General features: G+C 37.2%; 2 protein-coding genes across 2 annotated transcripts in view; one reads left to right on the forward strand and one right to left on the reverse strand.

The window, feature by feature from the left end:
* The window catches only part of LOC142349694 (uncharacterized), a 29,413-nt gene extending 14,101 nt beyond the window's left edge, over nucleotides 1-15,312 (reverse strand). Inside the window, exons 1-2 of the mRNA XM_075401423.1 lie at nucleotides 15,069-15,312; nucleotides 5,665-5,768 (exon numbers count right to left, since the gene is read on the reverse strand). Coding sequence (XP_075257538.1) covers nucleotides 5,665-5,768; nucleotides 15,069-15,312 — 348 coding nt within the window. The remainder of the gene's footprint in view (nucleotides 1-5,664; nucleotides 5,769-15,068) is intronic.
* The window catches only part of LOC142349115 (uncharacterized), a 630,633-nt gene that overhangs the window by 475,106 nt on the left and 128,860 nt on the right, over nucleotides 1-26,667 (forward strand). The window lies entirely within an intron of this gene.

A 26,667-nucleotide genomic window follows, 5' to 3' on the forward strand; every position in this document is an offset into this window, starting at 1 on the left:
CTGTGGTCTGCTAACATAGTTCTTTCCAACCTCCTGTCATGTGCTGTCTGTCCACATGAATACTTGGTTAACAGTTACAGTAATTGCCTGAATAATTTCCTTCTTCATACGAGCGGCAAGTAGAGCTGCTTGCAATTCCAGTTTAGGGACAGTCATTACTTTCATTGGCGCCACGCGCGCTTTCCCCAAATCAAACGCAAGCTCTGTTTTTATCTTTCCCGTAGGAGTTGTTACTCGGGCTCGAAGAAATGCGACGGCACTAAAAATATCCTTGGAACTGTCACCGAACATATGCAACTCTGTATTATCAAAGGGTCCACTAAAGTAACTTCGAGGGTATTAATACCGAAGAGGTAGTTGACACTAGGATCGTTGAAGTTACTGTGAAACCAAGAGAACATCAAGATTTCGAACCATTTACCATCAATCCTTTCGTTAAAGAGAGTCTGAACGTCGGCTCTGATATTATTAATGTACAGGCCCTGCAAGAGACTTACCCACACTTAGCAGTCCTTGATCCTGTGACATATTCCTATAAAGACATTGAGGTGATACTCGGACAAGATGTCTATCATGCCATCCGCCCGTTAGAATACTTCTCTGCCGATGAGAAGCGTTCACCCGTTGCCGTACGCTTACCCATAGGCTGGGTCTTAAGCGGTCCGTTACCATCAAGTTCGTGTTTAACCTCAACGTGCTTTAAAGTGAATATCGAACTTGACAAGGAGTTAGCAAGTCAAGTAATGACATGGTACGACATTGAATCATTCGGAGCAAACAAGCAGATTGACTCAAGATCTGCAGCAGACGCAAGGGCTCACGAAATCCTCGAGAATACGACGGTACACGATGGCTTGAGATACGATGTCGGAATGCTGTGGGCAGCAGACAACACCAAGCTCCCCAATAATTACTTCTCCTCCCTTGTGCAACTAAAGTCTCTCGAAAAACGATTGACCAAGGATGAAGACCTCAGGGAGAAGTATACTAATACCATCAAAAAGACCTAAATAAGGGGTATGTAATTCCGGATGCAGGTTCCGGACGCTCACAAGATTGAGAGCCGGTCTGATAAAGATTGGTACCTACCCAACCATCCGGTTCTGAACCCGAGCAAACCAGGTAAGGTGCGTAGGGTGCTCAATGGAGCAGCAAAATTTCATGGCGCCTCACTGAATAAATCTTTGCTCACTGGCCCTGATCTGCTCCAAAATCTTATTTACGTACTTCTTCGCTTCCGACAACATCCATATGCCGTCTCCGCCGACATCGAGGGAATGTTTCTACAGGTTGGCGTGTTACCATCAGATCAACCATCACTTCGCTTTCTGTGGCGGGAGGACCCCACAACTGACGTTGTAGTGTATCAATATACGCGCCATATATTCGGGGCTAAAGACTCGCCCTCATGCGCCAACTATGCATTACAACGCACTGCGAGAGACAATGCCAAGTTTTACCCCGAAGCTGCAAAAGCCGTCCTTGAAAATTTCTACATGGACGACTATCTTGACTCAGTGGAGTCTCCAGAGAAAGCCATCAGTAGATCGAAGGAACTGGTACATCTTCTCCATCTCGGTGGGTTCAAGCTTACAAAGTTCGTAAGCAAAGTATCAAATCTGGCTGATCGAATTGATGGTTCCTCTCAATCTACTTAGCCCAAGGTTATTGTTTCCTGCCAGGAGGATTCATCGCAAGTGCTAGGGTTAAAGTGGGATCACACTAGTGACACTTTAGTTGTGAGTCGGGGTAAAAGCTGCGCTATCACCAAGTTCCTCACGCAACGCTTGGTCCTAAGTCTTGTCTCGAAAGTCTTTGACCCCATTGGTCTTGTCGCACCGTTTACGTCGGTGCGCGATTGCTCTTAAAAGACATCTGGCGTGTCACAGGACAACAATGGGATGACGAGCTCCCACAGGACATGGTTCAAAGATTTTTGGTCTGGAGTGCGGACTTACCAAAGCTTGAAAACATCAAAATTCCTCGAAGTTATTTTAGTGGACCCTTTGATAATACAGAGTTGCATATGTTCGGTGACAGTTCCCAGGATATTTTTAGTGCCGTCGCATTTCTTCGAGCCCGATTAACAACTCCTACGGGCAAGATAAAAACGGAGCTTGCGTTTGTTTTGGGGAAAGCGCGCGTGGCGTCAATGAAAGTAATGACTGTCCCTAAACTGGAATTGCAAGCAGCTCTACTTGCCGCTCGGCTGAAAAACGAAACTATTCAGGCACTTACTGTAACTGTTAACCAATTTTTCATGTGGACAGAAAGCACGACCGTTCTTCAGTGGATAAACTCTAATGAAAAGCAACCAATCTTTGTTGCAAACCGCGTTTGTGAAATTTTGGAGTATACAAGCGTTGACCAATGGAACCACATCGCAACTAAGGATAATCCAGCTGACGCTGGCACGCGTGGAATGTCCGCTGAGGTTTTGCAACTAAGCAGTTGGATCAATGGTCCACATTTTTTATCTAACTCAAGTTTCCCTTTCTTACCGAACAAAGACGTCATTAATAACATCAAACTTGGCGTCAACCAAGCAATCATCATAGAAGATACTGTCTCTCTCGCTACATCTGTTAAAAAACAGACAACTCCCGTTCCGTCGTTATTCCCATTTGATAAGTTTAGTTCTTATCAAAAAGTACTTGCGCATTGCCGCATACGTTCTTCGGCTGCTGCCGAAACATGCCGGCTACCGTAACCCCGATGGTAGCATTACTGACCCTACTGAGCTTGACGAAGCCGAGCGTCATCTACAGTACTTGGTACAAGGAGAGTCTTTTGAAGCCGAAAGAAAAGATCTTCTTGACAATAAATTCGTTAAACGGAGTAGCCGAATTGCTTCACATTCACCGTTTATTAGTCCAAATGGGCTAATCCGTTCCTCGGACCGCATCAAGCGGTTAATTGAATTTGGGTTTAATGTAAAGTACCCAATCATCTTAGATGCACGTCATCCGTTTGTAAAACTGTTCCTTGAACACACGCTCGTAAAGCATTATCATCAAGGCGTTGAATACCTAAGATCAATTGTGCAGGAACACTATACAATACTGAAACTAAGATCATCCTTGCGTTCTATCAAAGCACACTGCCTGAGATGCCGAGAATTCGAAGCTGTAACTATGCAGCCAATCATGTCTGATTTACCTAAGGAGAGACTTGCTTACCAGTCTCCTCCCTTTCACGAACACTGGCGTTGACTACTTTTGGCCATTCTATGTTACTGTCCGCCGTACCACTGAGAAGAGGTGGGGCTTCCTCTTCCCCTCTCTCACTACTCGCGCGGTCCATGTCGAGATAGTTACATCCATGGACACCAGTTCTTGCGTTATGGGAGTTGAGCGGTTTGTGTCCCGTAGGGGTACACCTGCCATGATTTGGTCGTACAATGGCACTAACTTTATTGGAGTTGTCAACATTGCAGCTGAGCTCGCTCACAAAGGCATAAAGTGGAGGTTAAATCCTCCCAGCGCACCACATCAAGGGGGTATCTGGGAGAGGTTGGTATGCAGCTTCAAACGCGTGTTGTATACTATTCTTGGCACGCGTCGCCTCACGGATTAGGTACTGCATACTACCTTTTGTCTCGTGGAGAATGCTCTCAATTCGCGTCCTTTAACACCCATAAGCCGATCCGTGCGATTTGAACGCTTTAACGCCCAACCACTTTTTTTTAGGAGAATACTCTACCAGTATTCCGTCTGTTGTCGGCAATAACGAGCTTGACCATCGTAAACGCTACGCCCGTGCGCAGTCGTACGCTAATGCGATCTCGTCCCGTTGGATCAGAGAGTACGTACCGACGCTGAACCGACGCTCTAAGTGGCAGACGCCTGCCGAGCAACACCTTAAGACTGGTGACTTGGTTTGGATAGTTGAGGAAACCAACCCTAGGGTTTACTACCCAACCGCTCGGATTGTGGATCTCCGTTACGGCTCCGATAGCGTCGCGCGCTCCGCCGTTTTACGTACGTCGACCGGTTCACTCGTCCGTCCGCTTGTAAAACTTGTACCAGTTTTCCCAACATCTTCTTCCGGGCCGGAGGATGTTACGTAGTAAATAAAAGAATATTAACCAATCAGAATTGAGTAATTAGATTTGAATTTAAATGCGTGTAAAACGTTCTAATATACATAGAAAGTTCCGAGAAAGTTCATTTAACCTAATTTTGAGTAAATATAACCATGATATGTATCGATTAAGCTGGTTTTCGGCTTAATATTTCTAGGTTTTCTAGACAATTGCCGATTGAATACGAACTGGTTTGACGTCAATAACATCAGACAAAAAACCAGTAAAAGAGCATCGAAAAAACCTTGCCGTCTAAGCTTTCACTAGTTGCTATGATCATCGCTAATACAGACACGTTGCTTATATGTTGTTGCTATAATGCTTTATATATTGAGATAAAACGTCTTTGAATTTACATTCGAACTTCTGTTATTTCGTCAGAGTTTACAACTGTGAAAACATTTACTGGAGAATTTCTTTTCAAATTTTTCCTGCCATTTGTTTGCAGACGCTTTCAATTTTTGCGTATATGGGATTTAAATCGGTATGGCCCGTAGACCGTTCAGATTTTTTAGAGCTAGGTTGTTTTCAAGCCGTTGATTCAACTATAATGCATTGAGTTAAAGAGAATGACTTTCTTCCGCTTTCTGATCATTTTAGTTTTTTTTAGCGTTTATCCTTTGATTAAGGGATAGATTTTAAGAGCACATCAAACTCAGCATTAGTATCAAGAACTTAAGACTTTCAATTTTTGGATAATTTTTCAAAATTTCAAGTTGGTTTCTTCGTTTTTGCCTCTGTTTGTCTCCACGCTATGTTTGCAACTGCAATGGAGCCCGCATCTGCAGTGGAAACCGGAGGTATTGAGAAGAAAAAATTGTTTTGACGTAGAATAAGTACCAGAAAATAGTTAAACTTGTAAGTTTTGGGAAAACTATATACTTGACTAGCTTTGGACTGCTCTTTTAGAAAATGTAAAAATTTGGAAACCAGCAAAAAACAGAAATTATAAAGCCTAAAATTAAGCAGTACATTTCAAACTCATAAATGAATCCGATGACCATTTGAATTAAAATTATTCCATAAGTATGGAATAATTTTAACTCAAATGGTCATCGGATTCGTTTATGAGTTTGAAATGTGCTGCTTATTTTTAGGCTTTATAACTTCTGTTTTTTTGCTGGTTTCCAAATTTTTACATTTTCTAAAAGAGCATTCCAAAGCTAGTCAAGTATATAGTTTAATGTTTTCTTGGCATTTTGTTTCGTCATCATCACTCACCGTTATTCGGTTCAATTTTGAAGTTTTCATGTTAACAGATGCTGGTGGCTTGGAACTCAGTTTCCAGAGCTTTTATCGGACTAAAACGTCACAGAATCGAAAATAAATACCTGTGACAATTTTTTCTGCGATCATTCATGGTTGACCTAGCTATATTTTTTATACTATATGCAGTCCCAAATTAATACATATGAATACCTATAGATATATTTGAATACGTAGAAAATTTTTGCTATTTTTGAAAAACCTGTGAGTATCCTCAGTGACTTCTTCAGGCAAGGTATCTATTTTGTGTATAATGCGGTCTTTTAACCTTTACATTTTGTTTCATCGCCGTCACGAACTGCTTCAGTTCCTACCAGACATCCTGAACATAAAAATCCCCCCAACACATCTTGGCAGTTAGTCAGTCTTTCTCTCTCACAGTACTCGTACCCTTGTCCAAGGCACGTGTAGTCGTTCACTGAAACACCAAATACAAAATTGTTCTGACGTTAAGCAAAGGAGAAGAAATCTCTTTTGTCACAGGACTATGAATAAATGTTTCCTTGAAAAAAAAGAAGGTAACAAAAAGGTAACAACAGTCTCTTTTTTTACAAAACTCTGACCTGATGAATATCTGAAGTGTTATGATCTTCCAGTTAATCACTACAAAAATATGCTAGTGTGGAGGCAATTACAGTAAAACAATATCGGAACCTGGTGCTGTAGTATGACACCGCTGTCGTATACTCGAACTGCAGCTAAACTAAAAGTTCTCCTTTTAAATTACTCAAAAAAATTAAATTTCATGTGCCTTGAGAATGAGTTTAATCTTCTTCAATCATACTTTTCATTATGGTGATCTTAAATGTTGATCTTGGGTTTTCCTTATCAGACGATTACCAATATGTAAAAATCAATACGTTGGTTGAAAACAAGTAATTAGGCCAATTTGTTGAACAAAAACCAAAAGCAGAGAGAAACAGATAGTAGTTCCTGGTCATGCTACATTCTGAGAGAAAGCAAACAAATATAGGTGCGAACGAATTTTATGAACGATCTAATATAAGACATCTCTTTGAAGTTTAATTTTTTTGTTTTTAGGTTATTGAAAGAACTTTTTTTAAAAAAACATTGTTTATAGCAACGACACTTTAGAGAGGCAGGTAATGCGTTTCTCTGTTTGTGACGTAAGATGTTTTTCTAGATGCATATATTAAATACTCAAACTAATCAGATTCCGTTGGTTTCCCAAATATTCGAATGTCTATTACTGCTTTTCCAAAAAAAGTGAAGTATGATATATTTGTAACTAAGAAATCAATTATTGTTTGGCTATAATTGTTTGAGAGTTCAGAAAGAGAATTCGTTCAATTTTTTTTTACATTTGGTGCGCAGATTTCCAATTTTTGCATCTATATTTTAGTTTGGAGCAAATTAATTGAGTAAGATGACTCAAAGATTCTAATTTTGCTCTAAATAATGATCTCTTTGCTTTTTAAATAACTTTGTTTATTTTGTTTTTTGAAATCAACAAAGCTGCGTTTTTCTTAAAGTTGTTACATTTTGTCCTTAACGTTCACTTTCTATTGTTTGCGATTTTTTTCTCAAATAAAAACGAATTAATGTGTAGTGATTAACATCACTTTGTTCTACATCTTCGAATTCGTAATTATGAGATTTTGGAATTTTTTTGTTCAATTCCTTTTCAATTTTTTCGATTTATGTTAATTTCATTTAACAGAATCAATTTCTAAGAGCCTGCTGTAATAATTATTGAAAAGTTAAATGCAATTTTTTTCAGATTCAATTTGTTTTCTATTTTTTACTTTAATTAATTGTTTAAAGACAATTCAATCCGTTTAAAATGTTGAAATAACTCATTTTTTTAAAAATTTTTTCAATCTAATGTGTAAATTTTCTTAATGGGGCCGTCTGTCGTTTGCTCTATTATGGCACCTTTTTGGTCGCAAAAGGATCTGCAAATATTTAATTTTTAAGGCTGTTTAATTTGAGACAATTATTTGTTTCTGATTTTGTTTCTGATTTTGTTTGTTTTCGCCCATATCAAAAAGATTGACTTTTTTTCAAGTCTTTGCCAATTAAAATTGAACAAAAGTTATCAACTTTCAAATTATTAAATTATCAGTTGAACAAAGTTTTTGCGGGTTTTTCTGATAGAAAAAGGTCCCAGCTCTGCGAGGAAAAAAAGGGAAAAGACTTCTCACTTTTTTCTTGCTATGGCTTAGTGTTTCCTTTCATTTTTGTCGATTTCATTTTCATTTTTTGACCTATTACTTATTTCAATAAGTGTTTCAGGTAATTTGAATTGTTTTTTAGTTGCAACTGATTCACGCAATCTTGTGAATAAGTTCAGTCGAAAGGCTAAACCAAAGGAAACTATATGCTCAGACACAAGTCATGTTATAAGCCTTGGTTCTTTGTTTTATCGAGTTTTGATATCGTAAATTTTAATTATTACTAATCTCAACAAATTGTCCTCCTGCTTAGGGGCCCATTTAGGCAGCTTTGTTTATATTTTAGTTATACTGTGAACTAAATGACATATTCTTTAAGTACTACAAAAAATAAGACGTCAGTTTCGTTGCCCTTCTTATCACTACTTGTTTTTATCGCACCATCTGCCAGATTTAACGATGCGCCAGACAAATACTGGAAGCGCTGGACCATACTGGATACATTTAAAGCATAGAAGAATTTAACTCTTGATTAATGGCCGCCTTTGAGTCTTTAAAATAATATCTTTTTTGTCGAGCAACGACACTTTAGAGAGGCAGGTATTGCGTTTCTCTGTTTGTAACGTAAGATGTTTTTCTAGATGCATATATTAAATACTCAAACTAATCAGATTCCGTTGGTTTTCCAATTATTCGAATGTCTATTACTGCTTTTCCAAAAAAAAGTGAAGTATGATATATTTGTAACTAAGAAATCAATTATTGTTTGGCTATAATTGTTTGAGAGTTCAGAAAGAGAATTCGTTCAATTTTTTTTTACATTTGGTGCGCAGATTTCCAATTTTTGCATCTATATTTTAGTTTGGAGCAAATTAATTGAGTAAGATGACTCAAAGATTCTAATTTTGCTCTAAATAATGATCTCTTTGCTTTTTAAATAACTTTGTTTATTTTGTTTTTTGAAATCAACAAAGCTGCGTTTTTCTTAAAGTGGTTACATTTTGTCCTTAACGTTTACTTTCTATTGTTTGCGATTTTTTTCTCAAATAAAAACGAATTAATGTGTAGTGATTAACATCACTTTGTTCTACATCTTCGAATTCGTAATTATGAGATTTTGGAATTTTTTTGTTTAATTCCTTTTCAATTTTTTCGATTTATGTTAATTTCATTTAACAGAATCAATTTCTAAGAGCCTGCTGTAATAATTATTGAAAAGTTAAATGCAATTTTTTTCAGATTCAATTTGTTTTCTATTTTTTACTTTAATTAATTGTTTAAAGACAATTCAATCCGTTTAAAATGTTGAAATAACTCAATTTTTTTAAAATTTTTCAATCTAATGTGTAAATTTTCTTAATGGGGCCGTCTGTCGTTTGCTCTATTATGGCACCTTTTTGGTCGCAAAAGGATCTGCAAATATTTAATTTTTAAGGCTGTTTAATTTGAGACAATTATTTGTTTCTGATTTTGTTTCTGATTTTGTTTGTTTTCGCCCATATCAAAAAGATTGACTTTTTTCAAGTCTTTGCCAATTAAAATTGAACAAAAGTTATCAACTTTCAAATTATTAAATTATCAGTTGAACAAAGTTTTTGCTGGTTTTTCTGATAGAAAAAGGTCCCAGCTCTGCGAGGAAAAAAAGGGAAAAGACTTCTCACTTTTTTCTTGCTATGGCTTAGTGTTTCCTTTCATTTTTGTCGATTTCATTTTCATTTTTTGACTTATTACTTATTTCAATAAGTGTTTCAGCTAACTTGAATTGTTTTTTGGTTGCAACTGATTCACGCAATCTTGTGAATAAGTTCATTCGAAAGGCTAAACCAAAGGAAACTATATGCTCAGACACAAGTCATGTTATAAGCCTTGGTTCTTTGTTTTATCGAGTTTTAATATCGTAAATTTTAATTATTACTAATCTCAACAAATTGTCCTCCTGCTTAGGGGCCCATTTAGGCAGCTTTGTTTATATTTTAGTTATACTGTGAACTAAATGACATATTCTTTAAGTACTACAAAAAATAAGACGTCAGTTTCGTTGCCCTTCTTATCACTACTTGTTTTTATCGCACCATCTGCCAGATTTAACGATGCGCCAGACAAATACTGGAAGCGCTGGACCATACTGGATACATTTAAAGCATAGAAGAATTTAACTCTTGATTAATGGCCGCCTTTGAGTCTTTAAAATAATATCTTTTTTGTCGAGCAACGACACTTTAGAGAGGCAGGTATTGCGTTTCTCTGTTTGTAACGTAAGATGTTTTTCTAGATGCATATATTAAATACTCAAACTAATCAGATTCCGTTGGTTTTCCAATTATTCGAATTTGTATTACTGCTTTTCCAAAAAAAAGTGAAGTATGATATATTTGTGACTAAAAAATCAATTATTGTTTAGCTATAATTGTTTGAGAGCTCAGAAAGACAATTCGTTCAATTTTTTTTTTACATTTGGTGTGCAGATTTATAATTTTTGCATCAATATTTTAGTTTGGAGCAAACTAATTGAGTAAGATGAGTCAAAGATTCTGATTTTGCTCTAAATAATGAACTCTTTGCTTTTAAATAACTTTGTTTATTTTGTTTTTTTTTTCAAATCAACAAAGCTGCGTTTTTCTTAAAGTTGTTACATTTTGTCCTTAACGTTCACTTTCTATTGTTTGCGATTTTTTTTCTCAAATAAAAACGAATTAATGTGTAGTGATTAACATCACTTTGTTCTACATCTTCGAATTCGTAATTATGAGATTTTGGAAATTTTTTTGTTCAATTTCTTTTCAATTTTTTCTATTTTTGTTGATTTCATTTAAAAGAATCAATTTCTAAGAGCCTGCTGTAATAATTATTGAAAAGTTAATTGCAATTTTTTTCAGACTCAATTTGTTTTCTAGTTTTTGCTTTAATTATTTGTTTAAAGACAATTCAATCCGTTTAAAATTTGCCGTTTATGCTCCTTTTTTTAGAGATTTCCTCAACAAAAGAGAACTACCATCAAAAGTTTTGAAATGATAGAAAAATTATTATGTTGAAATAACCCATTTTTTAAAAATTTTTCTATCCAATGTGTTAATTTTCTTAATGGGGCCGTCTGTCGTTTGCTCTATTATGGCACCTTTTTGGTCGCAAAAGGATCTGCAAATTTTCAATTTTTAAGGCTGTTTAATTTGAGACAATTATTTGTTTCTGATTTTGTTTCTGATTTTGTTTGTTTTCGCCCATATCAAAAAGATTGACTTTTTTCATGTCTTTGCCAACTAAAATTGAACAAAAGTTATCAACTTTCAAATTATTAAATTATCAGTTGAACAAATTTTTTGTGGGTTTTTGTGATAGAAAAATGTCCCAGCTCTGCGAGGAAGAAAGAGGGAAAGACTTCTCACTTTTTTTTGCTATGGCTTAGTGCTTCCTTTTATTTTTGTCGATTTCATTTTCATTTTTTGACTTACTACTTATTTTAATAAGTGTTTCAGCTAATTTGAATTGTTTTTTGGTTGCAACTGATTCACGCAATCTTGTGAATAAGTTCATTCGAAAGGCTAAACCAAAGGAAACTATATGCTCAGACACAAGTCATGTTAAAAGCCTTGGTTCTTTGTTTTATCGAGTTTTAATATCGTAAATTTTAATTGTTACTAATCTCAACAAATTGTCCTCCTGCTTAGGGGCCCATTTAGGCAGCTTTGTTTATATTTTAGTTGTACTGTAAACTAACTGACATATTCTTTAAGTACTACAGAAAATAAGACGTCAGTTTTGTTGCCCTTCTTATCACTACTTGTTTTTTTCGCACAATCGGCCAGATTTAACGATGCGCCAGACATATACTGGAAGCGCTGGACCATACTGGATACATTTAAAGCATAGAAGAAATTAACTCTTGATTAATGGCCGCCGTTAACTTTTTAAAATAGTATCTTTTTTGTCTTGAAAGGTGTACCTCCGTGTTTTTGTTTCGTTGTCTGCACTTCTTTTTTATTTACATTTTTTTGAAATGGGGAAAATTGCCAGGTCATTTTTAGAATTACTTCTTGCGCTCACTAACGGTCTTTGCGTGCGTCACCTCATTTCCCACTCTCTCGAGCAACATTTTTTTGATCAATTGGATAATTTGATTTTATCATTGGCGATTTACTTAACTTGCCAATGCGAATTTTGTGTTCAAATTTCTGTCGTTTCCGTTTTTTAAGTTATTTCTTCAATTTTATTTCTCAGAGCACATTTTTTTTAATGAGTCTATTTAGCAACGGCGATTCAATAAATCAAGTACCACTTTTCTCAAACAGTGAGTTCCTGTGTTTTTCTACTTTCAGTCATTCATTACGCAGCCGTTTTCTATTCTTATATTTATTAATCTGATCCATTTCTCTCAATTTTAGGTTCTGATCGTTTACGGTTTGTAAACGCATTTTTGTGCACAGGAAGAATTGGCTTTTTAACTGATAAATCAGCCATCTTTTGGCGTTGTTTGCTTCAAATTTTATGATGGCAGATTCAAAGTTTTTCGTTGTTTTTGTCTGCATATTGAAATGTTTTGAATTTTTTTGAGAAAAGATTGGAAAACCAGTGGCACTTTTGAATTGAAAAAATTAAAATTTTTTAACAAATTTTGTGAGTTTTTTTCTGTTAGGGATTTAGAATGTGACCGAATTTCTTTAAATGATGTCATTTTCTGTGTTTTTTATCTGTCTTTTGCCTTCCTATGATGCCTTTTGTGTCGCATAGTGATATGACGCGATATAATTGTTTTGCATAATGATATTCAGTGATAAGCTGAAAAATTTATTTATCCTCTCAATTGTTTTGAGTTTCTCAGTTCTTGCCAATGTCAAAATGTTGGCGTTTTGAAAATTTTATAGGATATTATGTTTCAAATAATTGAAACTTTTGTGGCTGAAGTTTTTCAAGATCACTCTCCACGTAAATGCTTGCAGAAGAAATTTAATGCTGAATGTTTGAAGACTTTTTTCTTAATTTTTGGACAGCTTGTGAATGCATTGTATTTCTTTCCGAAATTCTAAGTTGTCTAATAAAAAAGGATTTTTTTTCGACACTTGCATTGAAACTTTTGTAGATTAGTTTAGTTAATAATGGAGGAGAGGAGAAAAGTTTCTACCGACAGAATTTTGGATGAGCCGTGCTGGGCTCTTCTTCCTCGTAATGATTTTGTCTTTCGTTCCCTCCAAATCAATATTTTCTCTATATTTTATTTGCTGAATCGAATCTGAAATGATATTCGAATAGTTCAATTGTTTCTAATTGTTTGATAGCTTTTTCCGAAAGTGGAGTCGCGTCCGTTGTTTCTTTGGCTATAAGATTTTATTATCTCGAGATTTGCTACCAGTATCTGACGTCATGCTCACTTCAAGTCGGTTTCTAAACATTGACTCTTGACAATTTTTTTACCGCTTTGAGTGCATGATATCATTATTTTCTCTTCTTGGAGCGAGAGCTTTGTTCATGAGGGTGATTGCTTAATATCAAGCTTAATGTCAATTGGAGAGTGAGGATTGTCATATTGAGAGTAAAGTTAGTCAAAAATTGTTCCTCACTCACAAGTGACTCACCCCAACCTCAAAATGACTTGCATCAGTAATAAATTGACACTAATTAACTTAATGTAAGGATTTGAAGTCAAAAGAGTACGAAGGTTATTAAAAGCAACTTGTGAAACAAAAATTTAAAAGCAAATTTGAAACGAAAACATCTCTATCAAAGTTGATACATCACAGCTTGTTTTGTTTCTATTTTTTTTTTGGTTTGACATACCTGCAGTCAGCCTCTAATTGGCTAATATTTAGGCGCTCTCCCTAATATTTAAATATTTGGATTGCATTGCGTTGCTGTCTTTTTCAAAGATCTGTACACACTTTTTTGGGCTTTTTCACGTCAATGAAAAGTCAAATTGGAATAATAAATTTAGTCGCGCTGATGTAGTTCAGGGAGAAAAAAAACAAGTAGGTTTGAAGCGTAACTTATTCTAAACTGCTTTTAGACTGCTTTTTGTTTTTGTTCGTCTCTTGTTTGTTCATTTTATTGTGTTATCACTTAGCCACATAAATTACAGGTCTCATCAACTGCTAAAATGCTTAAGTTGAAATAACTAATCGTTTCATATCATAGTTGTTATTTTTTATGACTTATACGCTATTCAATTTTAATCAATTTTTCAATTTTTGAGACTGCTATCATTCTTTGCACTTATTGCTGTCTGATCATTTATTCTCATTATTGACGGGTCACTTTGGTTGCTAATGAGCATTTAGTTAATCTACGTGCTTCAGTCCGTAGTTTATGCTTTCTGTTACTTTACATTATTTTGCTCCCAAAATTTTGGCAAATTTTCGAGTTTTTGCAAAAATTGATTTTTTTTTAATTTGCTTCAAGGACAAGTTTCTTTTTTGACTATGAATAAGTGAATCTAATTGGTTGCTTGAAATAATACTGAAGTTTTCATGATTTTGACATTTTACTTTTAAAAAACAAAATTTGATTTTATTAGTCTCACATGCTTTACTTTTTTCTTGTGGTCCTTTTGCGTATTCTCAAAAACAACTGTTGTTAGTGGCCTTCTTGTGTTGCGTAATTTTGATTTCTTAATTTTTTATATTGGCTGAAGTTTTCTCCTCCTGAAATACCGTTTAATTTCGAATTGTTTGATTGACTTTTCGAGTCATGCGTTCATTTGTATTTCTATTCTTTCTTTCAGGCACAAGAACTGTTAAAAAAATAGAAATTTTAAGGAATTTGGCCTATAGTTATGTGGTTGTTTCTTTTCATTTTGATGCCACTGACTATCAAAAGTATTCTACATACTGCCATTTAAGAAAATGCTCCTTTTGCTATTCTGTCATTAACTCTAAAAAATATTTTTACTCATTGTTTTAAGCAATGTAGCGAATATGGTCGCATATAAAAGTGCAAAATCAAGACAAAATAGGATAAACCGATAAACTCTGGCACGTAAATTTAACGTTATAAACCTTATATTAATTTATCAAAGTTCCCTAAAATATACTGCTCAAACAGGAATTATTGCAAAGTTTATTGTCCTGATTTGAGATTTACTTGAAAAAAAAACGGACGAAATATAGTGAAGGCATTCAATGGCTAAACCAAAAGAAACGGGACAGAAAATAGACCCCGGTCATTAATTAATAGTTTTTAGGTTGCCAGAGTTAATTAGAGCAGTTCTGTCCTCAGATTAATATTGTCTTGATAGCCCTCAGTTGAGAAGCCGAATAAAATTACGGTTAAATAATCTAACTAAAACTGCTCGCCAAATTAGAACACTTTTTGACACTTAGAAAAGCGCATCTCAAATTGTTCAGTTTGCACCATTTTCTTTTCTCTCTGTCTCATCCCAAAGGCCAGCAAATGGGTCAACAGCGGCTATTTTCTGTCAACCTGCCGGCAACGTTTACTTGTATTTTGAGACTAAAAGTCTACAAAGCCATCGCAGCTGTTTTCAGGCAATCTGCCAGCTATTTTTTTTGTTTGCATCTGTATTCTACAGCATGCATGTCTGTTCCGCAGCTATAATTCAAAAAGCTGTCGGTTTTGCTAGAAAATTTTTTACTTGCCTCGTAAGATCTTGATGTTGTAAAGATTTACAAGGACATCTTCACATTTGGTCTTTTGTCTGTTCACGAGTACATCACACATCTCACTGACAGGAGTGACGTCACTCTGTCTCTTACTCTCATATTCAGTCTCTAGATCCAATCCAAGTGCACACAACTCACTCTCTCCACAGTAGAGTCCCACAGTCCACTTCAAGTCCTCCACTCTCAACATACACTCTTCAATACTCTCTCCACTATACATCACTCTCACCTTCTCATAAAGTGGGTTTTTAGGAATTTTGAAAGCACAGTTTTGAGTGTCATGGCTAAGCTCGCATTCGTTAGCAAGGCTGTGTATACAACTGAAGACTTGAGACAAAACTAAAACCACTATCGTTTTGTTTGATATTTTTAAGGTAGACGTAGACCATTTCATTGTGAAAAATGAAGTGAACGTCTTTTTGTTTTCAGCATAAATGTGGCTTCAAAATGAGTTCAATGAAGAGGACTTTGTATACCGAAACTTGAAATAATTTTTAGTAAAAATCGATTATACATTTGCATATTTTATGAATTTTGTCTTTCAAAGTTGGCATTTCCGATTCTCGTAGATTTGATGAAGCAGTCTGGCTAGCAGCCGGTGCATATCCAAACAAACAGCTTTTGATTTCACGATCAAGCTTCACATGCGGAACGCTCAAATAACAACTCCACATAAAGTTTGTTATGCGGATAGATTTTCCAGTTTTACAATTCATTACTTCTTTCATAGTTATTTCTACAAAAATATATACCAAGCGGGTATACCCAGCAGATATTGAGCACTTAAACAGAGCATATCGTTACTATTAGCCATGGATTTATGCCTTCTTTCATGTTTTTTCAAAAATATTTAGCTTTAGTGCTCATAAACATGAGCAAATTTCCTAGTTTCATAGGGCAAAACTGGAAATGATCTTTAAGTATTAAGTTAGCTACCTTTACGAACGATGGTTTTTTGATTTTCCTTACTCAGTCATTGCAATGGTTTATCTGACAACCTCTTCACAGCTTTAAAATATCCTTCAAAACTTTTCTTTCAAAATCTGACAACAGAATCGTTCAGCTCGCGAATAAGTGGGGATTGAAGTTAAAACCATTACCTAAAAACACACTCAAACACCGTTCACAAAAAAAGATTTAATTGAAAGATAGTGCTTTAAGATAAGAATCCGAGCTCAAATTTACAAAACTTTATACGAGAGCTCTTTCTTCTGAAAATTCATGTATTCTTGCAAGATAACGTTTATCATGAAAAGTCAAACAAAATAATCATCATATGTAAGATTTTTTCCAGTTTTCATAAGTAGAAAATAACCAACTTGCTTCCGGTGTTGCCAATGGCTTTATAAATATCAGTTTATTCCAAAAACATTTATGGAATGATTTAGGAGGATAATAAATATATTCAGATTATCAAATTATAAAATTATGTTTTCAAATTTATCGATCATATATTAAATTGCCACAAAACTTTTTTCATGCAGCTTCTTTATTCACACTAGTGTACCAAGACAAATTTTTTGTGTAGCGTTTTCAGCTTTCCAATAGTACACGCGCTCCATCGTCAACTCATAGGATATAGGACGATCATGTTATTGTAAATCTTCAGACGGAATAATATATAAGACAATTTGGAACTTTAAAGAAAAAAGAAAACACCATGCTTGACCGAATAATGCTATAATTGACCCTTTTCTTCCAGAATTGCCTAAGCATAGTCTTAAGCCCAAAATAATTGGAGATGTGATCATCTAAATGTAGTGCTAGTAAACTTTATTTTCACCAATGTTTTCACGCTGGATTTTAATCTGATGGAATTTTGTCATGCTACATATTAGCTCAACCCTCATTATCAAGCTCAAATCCCTCTTGAAATAATGCCAAGCTAAATTTGTGAAACTATGTATGTCGTTTAAGTATGTTGTTTATGTATGTATTTCAGTACCATTATTGCATCCATCCAAGATTGCTTAGGCTATGGTCGCCTGAAGCTATGGTTAAGTGAAAGCTCATCCACATAAGTGAAGCTGTCTGTGTGAGGATGATCCATCACTGAACCATAGCTTCAAGTTGACTATATTTTGACCAATCTTGGTTGCAATAATCGTACCAAGTTAAAGTTCACCAAAAAATAGCATTCATATGCTCACAAATTGAACAGTCTGTGATGTGGGGAATAATAGAAAAGGACTGGTGTGAACAAGCTACTGTTGATGCACCGCAGATTATAAGTATAATGCTGCTCCGCTGCGCAGGAGCAAAATTTTCATTATTATTATTATTATTATTATTATTATTATTATTATTATTATTATTATTATTATTATTATTATTATTATTATTATTATTATTATTATTATTATTATTATTATTATTATTATTATTATTATTATTATTATTATTATTATTATTATTATTATTATTATTATTATTATTATTATTATTATTATTATTATTATTATTATTATTATTATTATTATTATTATTATTATTATTATTATTATTATTATTATTATTATTATTATTATTATTATTATTATTATTATTATTATTATTATTATTATTATTATTATTATTATTATTATTATTATTATTATTATTATTATTATTATTATTATTATTATTATTATTATTATTATTATTATTATTATTATTATTATTATTATTTTTATTATTATTATTAATTGCTCTCAAACGAAGTTTGTAGCAATTATATTAGTCCTGTCGGTCTTTTTTTTATGCGATTTTTCGCTTGACCAATTTTTCGTCTGACGCTTTTGACTTTTCGTCCTCAAAAACGGGATAAACAGGTAGCGCCCAGCGGGCATTATGTGCTCTTAGAGCCTTTCAGGTCTGTTTCAGCTCAAACTGTCTTGGAGACTTATACTTATACTTATGGTGTGAGGGGCGGTTCTTAGAGGTTGACACCCCCCCCCCCTGTTACGAAGTAAATGAACGAATAATATTAACCAATCAGAATTGAGTATTTATTTTCGAATTTAAATGCGTACAGAAATCCTTCTAAATTAATAAAACGTTCTAATATACGTAGAAAGTTCCGAAAAAGTTCATTTAACCTAATTTTAAGTAAATATAACCACTATATGTATCGATTAAGCTGGTTTTCGGCTTAATATTTTTAGGTTTTCTAGACACTTGCCGATTGAATACGAACTGATTTTGACGTCAATGACATCAGACAAAAAACCAGTAAAAGAGCATCGAAAAACCTTGCCGTCTAGGTTTTCACTTGTTGCATTGATCGTTAATGCTTACGTTGTATGTTTGTACGTCTTGATATTATAATGCTTATACGTTGCTTTGTTCTAATAACACGTTGTTGCTTATATACCGAAATGAATTGACTTCCGAAAGAGTGGTTTTACACCTTTTACATTGGTGCCGCTCCAAAATAAGAGCCAATTTTACCGTCAAATCTTCAGAACTCACTATTAAAGACAACGGATATATTCAAACGCGTTTATTCAGCTTTTGACTCGTTTATATTTCTTCAAGCTACTGTCTGATCCAGTCACTCAATTAATTGTCCCGTTATCTGACCTTTGCTTTTACTTGAAAGTGGGTTGTGCTGTTGATTCATTTCCCATTCTACTCTTGCACTAGAGTAACGGAAAGGACACGTTTCGTTACAACCCAGTATGGAACGATGAAGCCAAATTCACAGTAGGTTGTCTTGATGTAGCTTTCAGCTCGATTAAAGTTTGTAACAAGGATCAGGACTCAGATGAGCTGTTCGGCACCTACTCCACCGACTTCCAAGAATGGCTAACTGGTGATGCTTTTTTATGACGAAAATTATTAATTGTCGCCCTATGCCTTGCTCTTTGTTCGAACTCACATCTCTTCAAAGAAGCTGAGTTGAACACTCATGTACTCAGAAAAAACTGTAAGAACAGAACTTTTTTTGCAGTGAACTGATTACAAACGATTTTAGACGGCAAGTAACCTAACCCCTGATATCATTCAAAGAACTTTCAAGGGGTTGTGTAGTCAAATAACTCCGTGAAAATCATCCCTAAAAAGTCACCATTAACCCCCAGAGTTGAAATTTTTTAGCTTAAAAAACCCTGAGGCTAGGAGTTAGAGCAAAGCTTCTGAAATTCACATATCTTTTTCCGCCAGATCGTAAAGAAAAGCAAGTAGTACTATCTTGACAAGTCTCAGCGAAATAGAATATTTTTTAGAAAAGGGAGCTGAGAAACCTTTATATATACTTAGACTTAAAATATCACAAATCTTTTTCCGCCAAATTGTAAAGAAAAGCAAGTAGTACTATCTTGACAAGTCTCAGCGAATTACAATCTTTTTTGGAGAAGGGAGCTGAGAAACTTTTTAAGAAAAAAAAACATCAATTTTGAAAATTTTTTGGTCGAAAGTTGGGAAATTCAGACAAATTGGTCCATTATGGCTACATAGCAAAAAATTGACCTCAGATATGAGAAAAAAAAGTGAGCACATAATGCTATATTGTTCAATTTTGAAAATCTTTGGTCAATTTTGAGGCAAATCAAAAAATTTAGAAAATCAATACCGAATATTGATAAATCGTACTTTCAAGCTTAAAACCGTCCAGTTTACTGGATTACCGTTCCGTAATCAAGAAATTGCAAAAATTGACCAAAATTTGAAAAATTGGACAGATAATGGTGTGAGATATAAACTCACAACCTCCGGCTCAAAAAAAAAATTTGTCTTCTTATTATCTTCGTATCTCGTTTTCGTACCGTACCGTCCGCTTCGTTTTCGTTCCTTAACTTCACTATTCACAATTTCCGTTCATTTTTCATCAACGTCGTTCTCCCAAAATTTTGTTTTTCGTTTTCGTTTCCAATCATTCCGTTTTTCTTTCATTCAGGGTTGTTTTTCTCCGCCTAATTTTTTCCTTCGATGTAGTATGTTATATGTGATGAAGTAAGTTGTTGTTTTTGCTGTAGTATGTTGAGTATGCTAGTATGCTGGTTTGTTGTTTAGGTCTTATAGCTTTCTAGGGTGTGACTTAAGTTTAATCTCGAGTTACGGCTGGGTTGTCCTTTGACTTTTCAACTCTACTAATTTACTACCCCTTCTGTTGTAGTATATTGATTTTGCTGCTGTTTGTTTGTGTGCACCTGTACGATTGCTATTTGGTTTGGTCCTGTTGCCTTCTAGGGTGTGACTTAAGTTTTTTCTCGAGTTACGGCTGGATTGTTTCGCGATTTTTCCAACTATCTTAGTCTACAAACACACTATTGTAGTTTATTAAATTTTGCTGTAGTTTGTTTAATAACGTTAGTATGCTGATTGTTTGTTACGGTTTGGATTTTGATAGGATGTGACTTAAGTTTATTCTGGAGTTACGGCTAGTAAATTTCTCGACCTTTTCATCCTTTTAGTGTACTACTGAATTGCCGTAAAATAGTTTGTTGTTAAATTTGTCGTTATAGACCCATTATGAACTATATTAGATTGTCTTGCAGTAGCTTCTCTCCTTCTTCCTGGGGTGTGACTTAAGTTTGTTCTGGAGTTACGGCTAGGTTGTTTGCTTGAGTTTTTGCTGTGGTCTGCTAACATAGTTCTCTCCGAACTCATTTCCCGCCCGTTCTTTCCCACCGTCCCGTTTCGTTTGTTTTCCCGCACGTCCCGTTTCCGTTCTGTCGCGCATTGCTCGCTCGACCTCTCGTCTGTCCCGTTTCCGTCACGTCGCGCGTTGCTCGCTCGACTTTCCGTCCGTAACGTCTCCGTTTCGTCGCGCGTTGCTCGCTCGACTTCCCGTGTGTCCTTTGCCTCCCTCCGCGTTGAGCGCATAGCGTTCAGCTCTCCACTTCTGTTTTTGTCGGGCACAGTGTGCTCTACGACCTTCTTTGTTCTTTGGGTGGTTTGTTTTACAGACTGTCTACAGTGTGCTGTGTTTGGTGTATTTTGCGTTGGGTTCGTTTTGCGTCTATTAGGCTTGTTTGGAGTGTGCTTATAAAATATAACCGTGTGCAGTGGTAGGATTGCTGGTCTTTGGAAACAATAACATCATGATGTCTAATAGTCTTGATCAAAAAGTCAAAAAGTTGTACGCTGCCAGGTCAAAGCGTGAGGCTGAATTGCATGCTATACATGAAGATATCCTTCATTGTATAAATAGTAAAAGTAGGCGAGTGAAAGTTGAACGCCTAGTAACAAAGTGCAACGAAGCATTTATGACCGTTGTAGAAAAAAATGAGGACCTGATTGCACTTGCTGGAAAAACGGGGGATCCAAGTGTACTTGTTCCTTCACTAGAGTCTTACTTAGAGGCAATGACAACCAAGAACGACAAGATCCTCACTTCAGCACGAAACTACATCAATTCTGCTGATGATAAAGTGAGTGAGTTTCAGGAACCGAGGGCTTCCATTCGTTCTAGACTTCCCTCAATTATGACATCGTCAAAAACATCCAGTCAGCGTAAACATGATTATGTAATTGCTAAGATGAAGCGTGAAGAAATTGAAAAACAGAATGAGGCAGCCATTCGCCTTGCTAAACAGAAAAAGCAAATGGAAATATATGAATTGGAGGAAAACAACAGGAAACGGTTGACAGAGGCAACTCTGCAAGAATTTGAATTGCTGGACGCCGTTTCTAAAGGTAGCCAATCTGAAACAACTGCAAGCGCTAGAAGCTCAATGAGAAGTGAAAAGGTTGTCCAGGACTGGATCAACACCTCACTTGCTTTAAGTTATAACAACGAGAAAACTAGTGAACCAGAGGTTACGAAAGACCCTCCAGAATGCCCCAGCCACAATAACGGCGAAGCAGTGGAAGATCACAACACTGACATTTCAAGGCATTCCATTCCAAAAAATTGTCGAGGCAATTTCTTTTCAAGCATTGAGACCTTGCAGCAACTCGACCCCTATTATACTCCACCTGAAAATTTTTTGGCTGCTGCTAACACACAGGCGTTGTACCAGGCGCACCTAAGGGCGCAAATGAATCAAACAGGCCAGCAAGGCACGGCGCTCCCAAGCATAACTAACCAAGGTACCGCGGATAGTCAGCCGCCTTCTGTACACGCCCCAGGGGCTTCTTCACCCCTATTCAACAGCCCTTTCCACCACAGCCGTTTTCACCTCAATTAAATCAAAATAATGCATCCGAGTTATTTCCAAACGCACAACTGCAAGTTTCAAAATCCAGGGGACTTGAAACACCAAGTCTACCCAAGAATAATTCGGCCCAGCGAATACGCTCCCGACAAAAAATTAATTTTGTCCCCCGAGCACCAAACGCCACTATTCCTACTTTTCCGACAACAAATCATCCAGCCCCAGCAATAAACGCTCCCTCGCACCCAAGCGCCCCACCAAGTCCAAACACTCAACAGCACAACTCCGAACCCGCTCATCCTAACGACCTTCCCATTCCGAACCCAGTCTTTGCACCTAACATCACTGCTCCCATCCCACACGCCCCTTTGAGTAATCAGCCTCTCGTCAACGAAACTTTTCAAAAAAAATGATAACCGAGTACACAAAGTTGTACGTTCTGTTGTTCCGCCTGTCCCAAATATGCCCACTATTCCTCTTGACCAAAAATTTGTGCCAAATATGAGTCATTGGCGGTTTCCACAGCACAGACCGTCAATAGTCAACCAAGACACAACCACCGTGAATAGTCTGCCTCCAAATATACACAACCATATCGCACCCTCAAGCACTAATATTCCTAAACGAGTATATTCGAATTCACCCCTTTTGATTGATATGCAACCACCATCAGGTGCACAGTAGGAAAACCCAATCGCGACTACTAGTAATGTTGTACCTGGTCTAGCCACTCCTGTTTTTCAGCCAGCATACCCTTATGTTGGGCCCACACCGTTGAGTTGGAGTGGTCCGCAGGTGTCTGCACCTGCCCCTCCGATACCGGACAATGCGTCATTGATTAAGAAGTTGGCTGACGCAATAAACAGCAAGAAAAATGACCCCTTGCCAGAATGGAAACTTGCTCAGTATAATGGCGATCCATTACAATGGCACGAGTGGTATGGTCAATTCAAAAGCGCGATTGACTCGCAAACGCTCACTGATGACGTTAAATTGACATACCTTAAGACACTCGTCACTGGTAAAGCAAAGATTGCAATCGCCGAGTTTGCTTACTGTGGTTTAATGTACAAGGATGCACTAAGGACTTTGGAACGTAACTTTGGCCAGCCACAGGCAGTCGTAAGTGCACACTTGGATAAACTAAGCAACTTTCCGCCTCTTAAAATGCGCAATAGTGATAAAATCATTAACTATTCTGCAGCCATATCCAGCCTCGTTGGGGTTTTCAAGTCACTATCATATGATGCTGACTTAAAGAGCGCTTCCCTACTTAACCAAGCAGTACAAAAGTTACCACCAAACATGAAAGAGTCATGGTCACTCTTTACGGTTAAGAAGCACTGGGTCAAGCCTACCCTCCTTGACTTTAACGATTGGCTTAAAGAAAGGGCTGAGGCCCATGATCTTATGAAACAAAGCGCAACCAAGGCCAAACCTGAAGAGAACATCACTTCAGTAACAAAGACCAAAACAGCCTCGAAAGTGTTTGCATCAAACTCACAACAAAGGGAAACAAAGAAGCAAATGCCATCTTCTTCTACAAACACTTACTCTCGGTGCATTGTTTGCAAAGGTAACCACCGGCTATGGGAGTGTCGAGTTTTCAAGGAAAAGACTCCAACCCAGAGAGCTAAGTTGGTTGCAGATAACAAACTTTGCTTTTTGTGCTTAAGGGACAAGCACACGTTCAGCCAGTGCCCTCAACCAAGAAAGTGCCGAGCAGAGGGTTGCAATAGTTCGCGTAACACACTATTGCATGGAGCAGATAGGGTTTTCCCAACAAAACAGTCAACAAATCCCAATACCATCCAGTCTTCTGTCAACATAGGTCAAAGTAAAGCAACCACTACTCAACAGCCGTCTAATAAGACCACCACAATGTCATCTGTTACTGATGTTAAGGGGCTCCTTCAGGTGACGGAATTGCAGTTGGTCAATTCGTCCGGTTTAGATACCAAGGCTTTAGTTTTGTGTGATACCGCCTGCAGTAACTCTTGGGTGGCCGGTAGTCTCGCAGATAGACTCGGTTTGCACGGTAAAGCACTAAAACTAACTGTCAAGGGTATTAATACCGGAGAAGTAGTTGATACTAGGTTTGTTGAAGTTACTGTGAAACCAAGAGAACATCAACATTTCGAACCATTCACCGTCAACCCTTTCGTTAAAGAGAGTCTGAACGTCGGCTCTGATATAATTAATGTACAGGCCTTGCAGGAGACTGACCCACACTTAGCAGTCCTTGATCCCGTGACATATTCCTATAAAGACATTGAGATGATACTCGGACAAGATGTCTATCACACCATCCGCCCGTTAGAATACTTCTCTGCCGATGAGAAGCGTTCACCCGTTGCCGTACGCTTACCCATAGGTTGGGTCTTAAGCGGTCCGTTACCATCAAGTTCTTGTTTAACCTCAACGTGTTTTAAAGTGAATATCGAACATGACAATGAGTTAGCAAGTCAAGTAAAGTCATGGTACGACATTGAATCGTTCGGGGCAAACAAGCAGGTCGACTCCAGATCTGCAGCAGACGCAAGGGCTCACGAGATCCTTGAGAGTACCACCATACACAATGGCCTGAGATACGATGTCGGAATGCTGTGGGCAGCAGACAACATCCAGCTCCCAAACAATTACTTCTCCTCCCTTGTGCAACTAAAATTGCTCGAAAAACGTTTGGCCAAGGATGAAGACCTCAGAGAGAAGAATACTAGTACCATCAAAGAAGACATAAATAAGGGGTATGTAATTGAGGTTCCGGACGCTCACAAGGTTGAGAGCCGGTCCGATAAAGAGTGGTACCTACCCCACCATCCGGTTTTAAACCCGAACAAACCGGGTAAGGTGCGTTGGGTGCTCAATGGAGCAGCAAAATTTCATGGCGCCTCACTAAAATAAATCTCTGCTCACTGGCCCTGATCTGCTCCAAAACCTTATTTACGTACTTCTTCGCTTCCGACAGCATCCATATGCCGTCTCTGCCGACATCGAGGAAATGTTTCTACAGGTTGGCGTATTACCATCAGATCAACCATCACTTCGCTTTCTGTGGCGGGAGGACCCCACAACTAACGTTGTAGTGTATCAATATACGCGCCACATATTCGGGGCTAAAGACTCGCCCACATGCGCCAACTATGCATTACAACGCACAGCGAGAGACAATGCCAAGTTTTACCCCGAAGCTGCAAGAGCCGTCCTTGAAAACTTCTACATGGACGATTACCTTGATTCAGTGGAGTCTCCCGAGAAAGCCATCAATAGATCGAAGGAATTGGTACATCTTCTCCATCTCGGTGGGTTCAAGCCTACAAAGTTCGTAAGCAATGTACCAAATCTGGCTGACCGAATTGATGGTTCCCCTCAAACTACTGAGCCCAAGGTTATTGTTTCATGTCAGGAGGATTCATCGCATGTGCTAGGGTTAAAGTGGGATCACACTAATGACACTTTAGTTGTGAGTCGGGGTACAAGCTGCGCTATCACCAAGTCCCTCACGCAACGCTTGGTCCTAAGTCTTGTCTCGAAAGTCTTTGACCCCATTGGTCTTGTCGCACCGTTTACCGTCGGTGCGCGACTGCTCTTAAAAGACATCTGGCTTGTCACAGGACAACAATGGGATGACGAGCTCCCACAGGATATTGTTCAAAGATTTTTGGTTTGGAGTGCGGACTTACCAAAGCTTGAAAACATCAAAATTCCTCGAAGTTACTTTAGCGGACCCTTTGATAATATAGAGTTGCATATGTTCGGTGACAGTTCTCAGGATATTTTTAGTGCCGTTGCATTTCTTCGAGCCCGGGGCAAGATAACTCCTACGGGCAAGATAAAAACAGAGCTTGCGTTTGTTTTGGGGAAAGCGCGCGTGGCGCCAATGAAGGTAATGACTGTCCCAAAACTGGAATTGCAAGCAGCTCTACTTGCCGCTCGGCTGAAGAACGAAATTATTCAGGCACTTACTGTAACTGTTAACCAACTATTCATGTGGACAGACAGCACGACCGTTCTTCAGTGGATAAACTCTAATGAAAAGCAACCAATCTTTGTTGCAAACCGCCTTTGTGAAATTTTGGAGTATACCAGCGTTGACCAATGGAACCACGTCGCAACTAAGGATAATCCAGCTGACGCTGGCACGCGTGGAATGTCCGCTGAGGTTTTGCAACTAACAGTTGGGTCAATGGTCCACATTTCTTAACTAACTCAAGGCTCCCTTTCGTGCCAAACAAAGACGTCATTAATAACATCAAACTTGGCGTCAACCAAGCAGTCATCATAGAAGACACCGTTTCTCTCGCTACATCTGTTAAAAAACAGATAACCCCCGTTCCGTCGTTATTCCCATTTGATAAGTTTAGTTCTTATCAAAAGTACTTGCGCATTGCCGCATACGTTCTTCGGCTGCTGCCGAAACATGCCGGCTACCGTAACCCCGATGGTAGCATTACTGACCCTACTGAGCTTGACGAAGCCGAGCGTCATCTACAGTA

Source organism: Convolutriloba macropyga, chromosome 11, assembly GCF_964194025.1.
Source record: "Convolutriloba macropyga chromosome 11, txConMacr16.3, whole genome shotgun sequence".
Lineage (NCBI taxonomy): Eukaryota > Metazoa > Xenacoelomorpha > Acoela > Convolutidae > Convolutriloba > Convolutriloba macropyga.